This window comes from Schistocerca nitens, chromosome 4 (genome assembly GCF_023898315.1).
Source record: "Schistocerca nitens isolate TAMUIC-IGC-003100 chromosome 4, iqSchNite1.1, whole genome shotgun sequence".
Classification (NCBI taxonomy): Eukaryota; Metazoa; Arthropoda; class Insecta; order Orthoptera; family Acrididae; genus Schistocerca; species Schistocerca nitens.
In genome coordinates, this window is record NC_064617.1 from 388556072 (window position 1) to 388570402 (window position 14331).

General features: G+C 46.1%; 1 protein-coding gene across 1 annotated transcript in view; it reads right to left on the bottom strand.

The window, feature by feature from the left end:
* The window catches only part of LOC126252327 (solute carrier family 22 member 7-like), a 187191-nt gene that overhangs the window by 17908 nt on the left and 154952 nt on the right, over positions 1 to 14331 (bottom strand). Inside the window, exon 6 of the mRNA XM_049953214.1 lies at positions 4819 to 5040. Within this exon, the coding sequence (XP_049809171.1) occupies positions 4819 to 5040 (222 nt within the window). The remainder of the gene's footprint in view (positions 1 to 4818; positions 5041 to 14331) is intronic.

Sequence of the window (14331 nt, forward strand, 5' to 3'; positions counted from 1 at the left end):
AAACTCCTCCAAGCGCTTCAACACGGCCATACGCTTCCTTGCCAAGCTTCCGCTCTGGTTTTTCCGAGGCCGCTAGCTGCTCGCCACGAACCCATAGCACCGCCAGGTCTGCAGCGGAAAACTGTCGCTCCAATCTCCCCCCACAGCTTGTACGCTCACAACAGACATTCAGACGCCTGATTGAAAGTGTTCACCACAGAGTTCAAGCGGTTATAAAGGCGAAGGGTGGGCACAGCCCATATTAATATCCGCTAATAGATGTACAGATACTTTTAATCAGATAGTGTACATTGCACCAAAAAAGAAATGTTTCTGACATGATTGTTTTTCAACGAAGTAAATGAATATTTTTATCCACATTTTTTCATTTTATTTTTTGTTCACTCAACTGTATTTGTCATTTCAATTTCACGTGTTACCTAATTTAAAGCCAAATGGCTTTATCTTCAGGAAAAAAAATGCATTAATCGATGTACATTCCCAACGTATATTGTCTGCTGGAGAGCACGTGGAGACTGGTCTGAAATGAGAACCTGATGAATGAGGAGTGTGATAAGCATGTTACAGGATATCTGTACTGGGCCATTTACATTTACTTTATGTATCCACACATCAACAAGTTCTAACATATTTGGACTTATTGATACATGAATGGATTACACGTATAACAGGAGTACTAGTTGTTTATTACTGAGATTCTCTAACTTGACAAGCAAAATGCTCGTTCAATAAGTTCTCATATCTGTGCACTTTCCACATAGTCTTGACCAGTTAACGTAAGCTGCTGATGTACATAGTTTCCTGCATCCTGGTTCCTCAAGATCGAGCAATTTTGCTTTGTATTAGGTAACATGTAAAACAGAAAATAATAAATACAACACGGTCGATAAACGAAACGAAATGAAAAGAGACGAGTTAAGAGTATCTGTTTTCCACCATGAAGTTCTTACCAGCTGATATCCTCAGCACACTCCATCACAATGGAAGTTACAAGATTGGTGTTAAGAAATGAATGGTGGATTATAAAGGTATTGCTGCAGTATATTCAGGGAGGACAGAAGCTAGTAAAAATTTTTCTGAAAGATTGTTTTACGGAATATGCAAATGTAGGAAAGACGTTAAAAATAGAAGGAAAATTGTGCATCCTAACATGTGAGAGTGTGACATATATACACGGTCGGCAGCAATAGCGGTGGAGGGTATATAGCGCTGTACAGGGGGCGCGGAAAACAGTGCAGTCATTGGCGTAATGCGGAAACGGAGCGGTTTATCTGGTGTTACAAAGGGTATGACCATTGGCTTTCGGGACAAGTGCGGTAGCATTTCCGAAACGGCTAAGTCTGTGAACTGTTCGCTTCTCGCCGTGGTTAGAGTATACCGTTCTTAGCAAAATGGCGCTGTCCAAAAGCGGCTCCAAATCGACTGTAGCTGCCCACGGGCCATAGATGACACGGGTGGACGACGGCTGCGGGGACGTGCAACCGCTGAGCACCTGACCGCCCATTGAAGCAAGAGGCTTCCAACAGTGTCTCCTCGACGACGGCTCAGCGAACGTTGCTGCCTATGGACTTCGGCAGCAGCCATCTGGATCTTGCATTCATGCCGACTATGCTGACTGCTGTTCATCAGCGGCGAAGGCCGAAAGCTGCGCATCAATACCGCAACTGTACGTTCACTGAGTGGCGACTGGTGGCCAGGATGAATTACGTCTTATGGTCCATCGGACAGATGGCCGTTGGAGCGTACGACGTGCAACGTCTGAAAGCAAACACCGTGCGACTATTGTAGGAAGAATACAAGTCAGAGAGGATCCTCTGAGTGATCTTGTCATTCTGGAAGGCACAATGGACCATTATAAGTACACTACTGGCTATTAAAATTGCTACACCACGAAGATAACGTGCTACTGACGCGAAATTTAACCGCCAGGAAGAAGATGCTGTGATATACAAAGAATTAGCTTCTCAGAGCAATCACACAAGGTTGGCGGCGGTGGCGACACCTACGACGCGCAGACGTGAGGAAAGTTTCCAACCGATTTCTCATACATAAATAGCAGTTGACCGGCGTTGCCTGGTGAAACGTTGTTGTGATGCCTCGTGTAAGGAGGAGAAATGCGTACCATCACGTTTCCGACTTTGATAATGGTCGGATTGTGGCCTATGGCGATTGCGGTTTATCGTATCGCGACATTGCTGCTCGCGTTGGTCGAGATCCAATGGCTGTTAGCAGAATATCGAATCGGTGGGTTCAGGAGGGTAATACGGAACGCCGTGCTGGATCCCAATGGCCTCGTATCACTAGCAGTCGAGATGACAGGCATCTAATCTACATGGCTGTAACGGACCGTGCAGCCACGTCTCGATCCCTGAGTCAACAGATGGGGACGTTTGCAAGACAACAACCATCTGCACGAACAGTTCGACGACGTTTGCAGCAGCATGGACTATCAGCTCGGAGACCATGGCTGCGGTTACCCTTGACACTGCATCACAGACAGGGGTGCCTGCGATGGTGTACTCAACGACGAACCTTGGTGCACGAATGGCAAAACGTCATTTTTTCTGATGAATCCAGGTTCTGTTTACAGCATCATGATGGTTGCATCCGCGTTTGGCGACATCGCGGTGAACGCACATTGGAAGCGTGTATTCATCATCGCCATACTGGCGTATCACCCGGCGTGATGGTATGGGGTGCCATTGGTTACACGTCTCGGTCACCTCTTGTTCACATTGACGGCACTTTGAACAAGTGGACGTTACATTTCAGATGTGTTACGACCCGTGGATCTACCCTTCATTCGATCCCTGCGAAACCCTACATTTCAGCAAGATAATTCACGACGGCATGTTGCAGGTCCTGTACGGGCCTTTCTGGATACAGAAAATGTTCGACTGCTGCCCTGGGCAGCACATTCTCCAGATCTCTCACCAATTGAAAACGTATGGTCAATGGTGGCCGAGCAACTGGTTCGTCACAATACGCCAGCCACTACTCCTGATGAACTGTGGTATCGTGTTGAAGCTGCATGAGCAGCTGTATCTCTACACGCCATCCCAGCTCTGTTTGACTCAATGCCCAGGCGTATCAAGGACGTTATTACGGCCAGAGGTGGTTGTTCTGGGTACTGATTTCTCAGGATCTATGCACCCAAATTGCGGGAAAATGTAATCACATGTCAGTTCTAGAATAATATATTTGTCCAATGAATACCCGTTTATCATCTGCATTTCTTCTTGGTGTAGCAATTTTAATGGCCAGTAGCGTATCTTATATCCTTGGGGACCATGTCCATCACTACATACAGTTTGTTCTTCCTCGGCACACAGGCATCCACTGGCAAGATAATACAGGATAATACAACGTGTCACACAAATCCCAATGTACGTACGTTGTTCGAAGAGCACAAAGACGAGTTTACCGTACTCCCCTGGCCACCAAACTCCCAGGCTTTAAACCCAATCGAGAATCAGTGTGTCCATGGATCCTCAACCGACTAACCTAGCGCAAGTGGTCACGGCACTGGAGTCGGCATGGCTCCACATCCCTGTCGGTATTTTCCACAACCTTATGGACTCTCCTCCTGGACGTCTCGCAGCAGTCGGGGCTGCAAAAGGTGGTTATTCAGGCTTTTGACAGGTGGTCAATTTAATATGACAGGGTAGTTCAAAAATGGTTCAAATGGCTCTGAGCACTATGGAACTTAACTTCTGAGGTCATCGCCGGCCGGAGTGGCCGAGCGGTTCTAGGCGCTACAGTCTGGAACCGCGCGACCGCTACGGCCGCAGTTTCGAATCCTGCCTCGGGCATGGATGTGTGTGATGTCTTTAGGTTAGTTAGGTTTAAGTAGTTCTAAGTTCTAGGGGACTGATGACCTCAGATGTTAAGTCCCATAGTGCTCAGAGCCATTTGAACCATTTTTTTCTGAGGTCATCAGTCCCCTAGAACTTAGAACTACTTAAACCTAATTAACATAACGACATCGCACACATCCATGACCGAGGCAGGATTCGAACCTGCGACCGTAGCGGTCGCGCGGTTCCAGACTGTAGCGCCTAGAACCGCTCGGCCACCCCAGCCGGCGACTGGGTAGTCAGTGAAAACCGTGGAACAAAAATATCCAAGATAAGTGTAGATAACACTATCCTATAATAAAAGTGTGATTTTGCAGAAAATGTGTATCCTCAACTCGGTATTTTCTGCGACCTTTTCCAGAGCAATGTCACCGCATAGTTTACAGTTGGCTGGTTAGAAAATGTATAAACTGAAGAATTAACGCGAAAAAGATGAGAGAGTCTATGAATAAATACCACGTAAAAGAGGAAAGTTCCGAACTAATGCGAGGAAATCCTCTACAGAATAGAAGGATTGTGCCACAAGGAAACATTTGAGCTTGAATTTGAAGAATCGGAGTTTAGAACCGTGTTTTCAGTTCTACGGGAAGTCTATTGAAAATGAAAACTCCTGAATACTGGACACTTTTATGTACAATAGTTAACGAAGCGTTATCCAAATGCAAACAGTTTTGTCGGCTGGTGTTTAGTTAATGAATGTTGCCATTTCTCTTGAATATTGATGTTGCTAACAACAAATCCCATGACACTGTATATGTGAGGGGGTAACAGAGTTACCGTCCCGAGACACCAAATCAACGACCAACACGAAGTCCGCGAATTGAGACCGCAGATCTACCAGGCCGTCATTTTCTGGGCAGCCTAGGTCTGTAACCCCGTAGGTAAAAAGGAACAGAGGAAGGTCAGAGCGAAATCGTTAATTGTGGAAGCTGATTTTTTTTTTTTTTTTTTGGCCATTTACCTTGCGATGATCAGCAGCACAGAATTCTTGAAGACATTCCGGCTAGAGAAGAGGCTCAGGAACCCCCTCCTGTCTGTCTTGCTCTTGCCCAAGGCCCGAACCACAGACGAGGCGAATGGAGGTACTGTAGTGCCGTTGGTGGCCGCGATGCGGCGCAGCAGTCGCATCGTCTCCTGCTGGCGGCCTCTGCATGCCAGCCAGCGTGGTGACTCGGGAAACCAGCTGAAACACCGTAAGCATCCAATGAGAGGAATCTTAGTTCTGCACTCGAGAAGTAATGGGCCTGTAATACTGGTTGAAAACATGGTGGAAGAGTCAAAAACTGATTGTCAGTCACGAGCCTCCTCACATTCCACATTAGGCCATTTACTGTCACCTACGGAATGTTTTTCTTCCTTTGTCCATTAGGGCACCTTTTTATTTTGGCTTAAAATGTTTGATCTTGATAGTTTACTTCCATTATTCCATCGTTGTAGATGTTTAGCCCAACTCCAGCCTACCTTTGACCATTGTTTTTCTCTCCTAGTATCGAGGTATACGCTAGGATAAATATATCTATTTCTGTTTATAATTTTAATGTCTGATAATTTCTAATAACATTAAGTGAAATGTAAAATTTCACAAAAAGTGAGCTACTGTATTTTTTAGAAAAAATCTACAATCAATTTTTGTACAACAAACTTTATTGACCGTCTACATTACATAAACGTACTCTTATGAGCCAAAACATTACGACCACTGCCCACCGCGACGTTGGATGCCGCGTGGTGGCGTTGCGGGTACGTGACGCGCTAAGATCAACCTAGCGAAGGTATGGGCTGCAAATGGGGAAATCCATTGAGATAAGCGACTTCGACAAAGGGCAGATTATTATTACGCAGAGTATGTGAAAGAGTATCTCGAAAACGGCGAAGCTGCTTGAACGATCACGTGCTACTATCGTGAGCATCTATAGATATAGATATAGAAGGACAGTGAAACTACCACTAGGCGCTAAATGGTTACACGTCCACGACTCTTCACAGGATGTGAGCTACGGAGGCTTCTCCGCTCTGTAAAGTAGGATAGATGGTGGTCTTTGTCATCTCTGCCGGAAGAGCACAATGTTGGTGCACGAACAGGCGTTTCGGAGCACGCCGTCCATCGTACATCGTTCAACATGGAGCTCAGCAGCAAACCATCCCTACGTGATCATATGTTAACCCAACGTCATCGTCAGTTACGACTGCAGTGAGCACGGGACTATCGGGATTCGACCGTCAATCAATGGAAACGTGTCAGTTCTTCGGGTGAATCACATTTCTGCTACATTAATTTGGTGGTCGTCTCCACACACGCTGTCATCGAGGTGAACGGCAGCTCGAAAAGTGTAGCGCGCCACGGACACCGTGTGGTGGGAGCAGTATTATGCTATGGGAGACGTTTTTCTATTCGTGAACGGGACTGGTGGAAGTAATCGAAGGCACGCTGACAGCTGTGAACTATCTGCATCCCTTCAATGTCATCTTTCAACAGTATAATTGACCTCTCTCTGAGCCAGAAGCGTGCTACAGCAGTTTCAGGACGATTTTAATGAACTTTTGTTGACGCCTAATGTAACTTCTATGAGAGCCACCATTGCGTACGCAAATCAGAGGGCCGTTATTTACGTGAATTACGTGACCTGTGCGTAGGCATCTAATCCCGCATACACTATGTGATCAAAAGTATCCGGACACCCACAAAACATAGGTTTTTTTTTACATTAGGTGCATTGTGCTGCCACTTTCTGCCAGGTACTCCATATCAGCTACCTCAGTAGTCATTAGACATTATGAGAGAGCAGAATGGGGCGCTCCGCGGAACTCACGGACTTCGAATGTGGTCAGGTGATTGGGTGTCACTTGTGTCATACGTCTGTACGCGAAATTTCCACACCCCTAAACATCCCTAGGCCCACTGTTTCCAATGTGATAGTGAAGTGGAAACGTGAAGGGACACGTACAGCACGAAAGCGTACAGGCTGACCTTGTCTGTTGACTGTCAGAGACCGCCGGCAGTTGAAGAGGGTCGTAACGTGTAATAGGCAGACATCTATCCAGACCATCACACAATTTTGCATTTGCTACGTGCTGTACTGCATAATGAAAGGACAAACTGAACACGCTGTGATAAAAGAGTACGTGTTTCGTCTGCGGGTTGTTGCATTACTATGTGTTTATGTGTTTCAAATTTTGAGTTCTGGTTCACACTAATCAAAAGTATCCGAACACCAGCCAGGAGAGCTCAGTTGTTTGCAGCGTGAAACCTGAACTAGTTATTCGACATCATTCACCACCGAGCGAGGTGGCGCAGTGGTTAGCACATTGGACTCGCATTCGGGAGGACGACGGTTCAATCCCGTCTCCAGCCATCCTGATTTAGGTTTTCCATGATTTCCCTAAATCCTTCCAGGCAAATGCCGGGATGGTTCCTTTGAAAGGGCACGGCCGATTTCCTTCCCAACCCTTCCCTAACCCGAGCTTGCGCTCCGTCTCTAATGACCTCGTTGTCGACGGGACGTTAAACACTAACCACCACCACCATCATTCACCAACGACATTTCCACCCTTCTAAAGTTGCCCAAGTCGAAGCTGATGATGATGATGTTGCAATGTGGAAACACGAAGGAACAACCATAGCTAAACCGAGACCACGCAGACTTCATGGCTGACGGACAGGACCTGTCATACACTGAAGCACCAAAGAAACTGGTACAGGCATATGTATTTAAATACAGAGATACGTAAACAGACGGAACACGGCGCTGCGGTCGGCAACGCCTATATAGACAACAAGTACCTGGCGCAGTTGTTACGTCGGTTACTGTTGGTACAGTGGCAGGTTATCAAGATTTAAGTGAGTTTGAACGTGGTGTTATAGTCGGCGCTCGTGCGATGGGACACAACATCTCCGAGGTGGCGATGAAGTGGGGATTTTCCAATACGACCATTTCACGAGTGCACCATGAATATCAGGAATCCGGTGAAATATCTCCGACATCGCGGCGGCCGGAAAAAGATGCTGCAAGAAAGGGACCAACGACGACTGAAGAGAATCGTTCAACGCGGTAGAAGTGCAACCAGGCCACAAATTGCTACAGATTTTAATGCTGGGCCGTCAACAAGTGTCAGCGTGCGAACCATTCAACGAAACATCTTCGGTATGTGCTTTCGGAGCCGAAGGTCCATTTGTGTACCCTTGATGACTGCACGACGCCAAAGCTTTATGCTGCGCCTGGGCCTGTCCACACCGACATTGGACTGTTGGTGACTAGAAACATGTTGCCTGGTCGGACGAGTCTCGTTTCAAATTGTATCCAGCGGATGAACGTGTGCGGGTATGGAGACAACACCATGAATCCATGGACCCTGCGTGTCAGCAGGGGACTGTTCAAGGTGGTGGAGACTCTGTAATGGTGTGGGGCGTGTGCAGTTGGAGTGATCTCTGATACGTCTAGATATGATTCTGACAGTTGACACGTACGTAAGTATCCTGTCTGATCACCTGCATCCATTCATGTCCATTGTGCATTCCGACGAACTTGGGCAATATTAGCAGGACAGTGGGGCACCCCACACGTCCAGAAGTGCCACAGAATGATTCGAGGAACACTCTTCTGAGTTTAGACACTTCCGCTGACCACCAAACTCCCCAGACACGAAAGTTATTGAGCATATGTGGGATGCCTTGCAACGTGCTGTTCAGAAGAGATCTGCACCCCCTGTACTCTTACAGATTTATAGACAGCCCTACAGGATTCATGGTGTCAGTTCCTTCCAGCACTACTTCAGACGAGTCCATGCGTGCTCGCGTAGGGGGGGGGAGTGCCTACACGATATTAGACAGGTGTACCAGTTTCTCTGGTCTGGCTCTTCATTGTATATTGCGGAGAGTGGTTGTAAAAAAATTCGCATGACATTAGCGAAAGGAATCGCTGGTGAGTTCCACAGTGGTACAGGCAGTCCAGCTAGCACAACGACTGTGCGTGCGGTGTTAAAAAGAATGGGTACAATGGCTGAACAGCTCCTCATAGGCCACACACTACCGCAGTCAGTGTTAAATGGTGGTTGAAGTGGTGTAAACGCCGACGCCACTCGCCAGTGGATGGATGGACACGAGTGATTTGGAATGAAGAATAACGCTACGTCCCGTGACAATCTGATGGAAGTGTTCGGGCTTGGCGAATACCTGGAGAACGTTACCTGCCAATCTTATGCAATGCCAGCAGTGGCCTACAGAGGAGGAGTTATTGGTATGGGGGTGCTTTTTGTGGTTAGGGTGTGGTCTCCTTATTATGGTTAAGAAAGCGCTAAATGCGGAAGGATAGGAAACCATTTTATAACATTGTGTATCACTGCTGTGTATCACTGTCAACATATGATACGCACTGCCGCAAAAAAACAAACGCGAGACAGAAGATCTACGCCTACAAATTAGTCTGCATTTCACAATTAAGTGCCTGGCAGACGGTTCATCGAACCACATATGAGCTATTTCTTTACCGTTCCACTCTCGAATGCTGCGCGGGGAAGACGAGCACTTAAATCTTTCTGTGGGAGCTCGGATTTCTCTTATTTTATCATGACGATCATTTCTCGCAATGTGGTTGGCCGCCAACAGAATATTTTCGCAATCGGAGAAGAAAGTTGGTACACACATCAAAAAACGTTTTGTATCAACCCGATTCCCAGAACTCCTGAAGGTAGACATTGACTGTGGATATTGTACCACATAGATAGTCCCTTTGACTGTTCAGAGATGTCACTAATCCCACACAAAGATGTAAACAACCATGCATGAGCAGCACCTATTAGACGGAGGGGGTCCGACAGCCGATCAGTTCCAGTCATTCCACCAGGAAGGAGGTACACGGCTCGTGTTGTCTGTAGTTCAACCATGCCTAGACGGTCAATACCGCTCTCAGCAAGGAAAGTGTCCAGGCGTCTCGGAGTGAACCAAAGTGATGTTGTTCGGACATGGAGGAGATACAGAGAGACAGGAACTGTCGATGGCATGCCTCGCTCAGGCCACCCAAGGGCTACTTCTACATTGGATGACTGCTATCTACAGATTGTGGCTCGGAGGAACCCTGACAGCAACGCCACCATGTTGAATAACGCTTTTCGTGCAGGCACAGGATATCGTGTTACGACTCTTAACTGTGCGCAATAGGCTGCATGATGCGTAACTTCACTCCCGACGCCCATGGCGAGGTCAATCTATGCACCCACAAAACCATGGAGCGCTGTACAGATGGGCCCAACAACATGCTGAATGGACCGCTCAGGATTGGCATCACGTTCTCTTCACCGATGAGTGTCGCATATGACTTCAACCAGACAATCGTCGGAGACGTGTTTGGAACAACCCGGTCAGTCTGAACACCTTAGACACACTGTCTAGCGAGTGCAGCAAGGCGGAGGTTCCCTTTTGTTTTGGGGTGACATTATGTAGGGCCGACGTACGCCGCTGGTGGTCATGGAAGGCCCCGTAACGGCTGTACGATGCGCGAATGCCATCCTACGACCGATAGTGCAACCATATCGGCAGTATATTGGGGAGGCATTCGTCTTCACGGACGACAATTCGCGCCCCCATCGTGCACATCTTGTGAATGATTTCCTTCAGGATAGCGACATCGCTCGACTAGAGTGGCCAGCATGTTCTCCAGACATGAACTCTTCGAACATGCCTGGGATAGATTGAAAAGGACTGTTTATGGACGACGTGACCCACGAACCACTCGAAGGCATCTAAGCCGAATCGCCGTTGAGGAGTGGGTCAATCTGGACCAACAGTGCCTTGATGAACTTGTGGATAGTATGCCACGACGAAAACAGGCATGCATCAATGTAAAACTTTTTTGATGTATGTAATTAAAATTTTATGAGAAGAACTTGCCGCAATGAAGAACTCTTTGTTTTAATGATTATCACCCCAATTGCGTTCTCTAAATGTTCTGTCAATAAATAGGAGTCTTTGGTCTGCTTTATCCACAATATTACCTATGTGACCCCGTTCCAGTTTAAGTTATTCGTAATCGTACTCCCTAAGAAATTTACTGTATGTATAGCATTCAGATTTATATGATTTATCATGTAACCGAAATTTAGCAGATTTCATGTGGACGACTTCATCACACTTTTCATCATTTGGAGTCTGTTGTCACTTTTCGCATCATACAGATATCTTGTCTGAATTATTTTGCAATTGGTTTTGTTCATCTGATGACTTTAAAAGATAATAAATGACAGCATCATCGGCAAAAAATCTAAGAGGGTCACTCAGATTGTCTCCTAAGTCGTTTATATAGATCACGAGTAGTAGAGAACCTATAACACTTTCTTGGGGAAAGTCAGATACACTTCTGTTTTATTCCTAGACTTTCCGTCAATTACTCGTACTCCGAACTGTACTACAGTATCGAGTAGTACAGTAAAGATGTTCAAGGGTTAAGAGAAAAATGGGCAGTACTGTTTTTAGCAGCACGTACCTTGAATGAACGGCCTAAGTTTTGTTCTCAAAGACGTTGCACTACTTGCACTGTCGACATTAGTGCGGTTGCGCTGATATTTGCAATGCAGATACAAAGGGGGATAATTATTAAAATTAGTGCAGTCACTCTGTAGCGAACCGCAGGATACCATGAGTACGTTGCATTAAAATACTCTTGAAATAAGAGGTGTGGGTATAAAACAACGTGACATGCTGTCACAGAGTAAATACGCATGCGCTGAAGATGAAAGAGTAACTGCTGTGAAGCGTGAAAGCTTCTCAGTCCAATGCGACAAATCAGTGTGGCCATAGCCTTCACTTGTGTAACAGCTGTCATTTTGTTTTGCCGAAAAAATTATAAGTATAATAATAGAACAAGGAATTGTCATGAAGTTTCACATGAAATTTGAAAAAAATAAAAAACTCTACTGACATCTGTCTTTTACTAAAAGAAGTGTATGATGAAGACTATTTATCACGTACGCGAGTTTCTGAGTGGTATAAAGAGCTCCTAAAATGGCCGACAGGACGTTGAAGATGACACGCCCGGGACACCATTCAGCATCAAAAACGGATGAAAATATCGAAAAGTAGGTAATCTGATTCTATCTGACCGTCGGTTGAGTATTCGATAGATTTCTGAAACTGTAGGAATTGACAAAGAATGTGTGAGTCAAATTTTGCGGAACCGGTTCAATATGGGAAAAGAATGTGCGGAAGTGGTGCCGTCCGCAGCTCGTGGTCGTGCGGTAGCGTTCTCGCTTCCCACGCCCGGGTTCCCGGGTTCGATTCCCGGCGGGGTCAGGGATTTTCTCTGCCTCGTGATGACTGGGTGTTGTGTGCTGTCCTTGGGTTAGTTAGGTTTAAGTAGTTCTAAGTTCTAGGGGACTGATGACCATAGATGTTAAGTCCCATAGTGCTCAGAGCCATTTCTGAACTGGTGCCGAAAATTCTCACAATCGAGCAAAAAGAAGTTCGCGAAAATGTTTGTACTGACACTTTAAATACCACTGAAAATGATCCTAATGTCTCAGCAAGAGTGACACATATGACGTATGTTTTTTTTTTTTTTTTTTTTTTCACTTACGATCCATGCATCGGAAGGACCCAGATTGATCAAAACGAAAAAGCTCGAATGAGCAAAAAAAGATTCAAAGGGATGACGATTGCTTTTTTTTCGATATTCAAGGAATTGTGTATCTTCAGTGGTTTCCTGAAAGTAACTTGCCAGGGTAGCAGAGAGAACTAACGCGCTGCTTCCTGAATTCGGGTAGGCGCGCCGGCCCCGGATCGAATCCGCCCGGCGGATTAACGACGACGGCCGGTGTGCCGGCCAGCCTGGATGTGGTTTTTAGGCGGTTTCCCACATCCCATTAGGTGAATACCGGGCTGGTCTCCAAGTTTCGCCTCATTTACACGCGTCGCAGACATCTGAAACTCGTCCGCACTGTTTCACGATTTACACTCGACGCAGACAGTTGGGGTACACTGATTCCATCCTGGGGGGGTACGGGGTGGCGGCAGGAAGGGCATCCGGCCGTCCCTCACACTAACATTGCCAAATCCGTTGTAACCACGAGGACCCTGTGACTGCTGCGGGACTATGGCGTAAGCGAAAGAAAGAAAGAAAGTGGTTTCCTGAAAGTCAAAGTATTAATCAAAAAGTATTAATCGACATTACTACCTTCAAGTTCGTATTCAACGACCCGAATAGTGAAAGAACTAGTAATAGGTTCTGTATCAAGACAATGCACTGGCACACCCTGCACTGTATGTTAAGAGGTTCCTAGTGAAGTGCAGGAGCCCAGCATTAGACCAGCCACCTTATTCGCCTGTCCTAGCACGACGTGACTTTTATCTATTCACCAAGGTCAAATCTGGATTAAAAGGAACAAGAGTCCATTCCGTTGAAGCAGTGAAAGTAAAGGCAGATTTCCAGCATTGTTTTCACCAAAGGGAAATTTGCACGGAGAGTTGTAGGGATAAAGGAGGGGAGTACACTGAGGGTGACAGAAAACTACATATACTATGTTTTTGAAACAAAATTTGGAAATTTGTGGTAAGATCTTATGGGACCAAATTGCTGAGGTCATCGGTCCCTAAGCTTACACACTACTTAATCTAACTTAAACTAACTTACGCTAAGGACGTCACACACACATACACATGCCCGAGGGAGGACTCGAACCTCCGACGAGGGGAACCGCGCGGACGTGACTCCTCAAACCGCGCGGCCATCCCGCGCGGGCGAAACAAAATGTTTACAGCAATAGTCCCATTATTTTATGGCCACACTTCGTATCCCTGAACAACGTTTGGATCTTGTCGGTGTGGTTCGCGTTCACACTGTGTACAGATAATGGGCGCTCACTGCTGCGATGCGTACAAGTACACTGTGCTGAGGGCCCACGACTGAACACCACGTGTTTACATGTGGTCATCCAACAGCAACTGTGACAGGAAAACACTTCCGAAGGGATCTACTGTCACTGGCGTGTCATTAAAGTGTCGTTTAGGTTGAGACCGCGTTGTGAAACTCGTTTTTTGAAATCAGTGTTGCATGGTTGTGTGCGCATTATCAGTGTGCATTTCAGTTTCTTCATTTTATGGGTAGAAGAACCATTTTTGTCTCTGAAGTGTTAGTTTTGACTATTACATCGATGGCGGTCGTGTTGAAGCTTGTCTGCTTAAAATCAGTGCAAAAGAGAAGCACATGCATGTTTGAATTCATGACTGGATAAACAAAAGATGTGAGCTACAGCATCCAGCTACTAAATTTTGGTACATTACTTCAGAAGCTACTTCAGCCACATAGGAGTGACGTCAGAACGATTCACAGCTCTTAATAAAGATCCAGATGCTGTAAGGACAGTAAATTCGTTAATACGTGAAACGTTTTTGTCGAATTTGAAACTCCTTTTTGGTAAGTGGAGCTTCTTGTTTTTCGTCCCTACTGTATCCCCATCACGTTCTAAAGTCTATAGCTGCCAAATATGT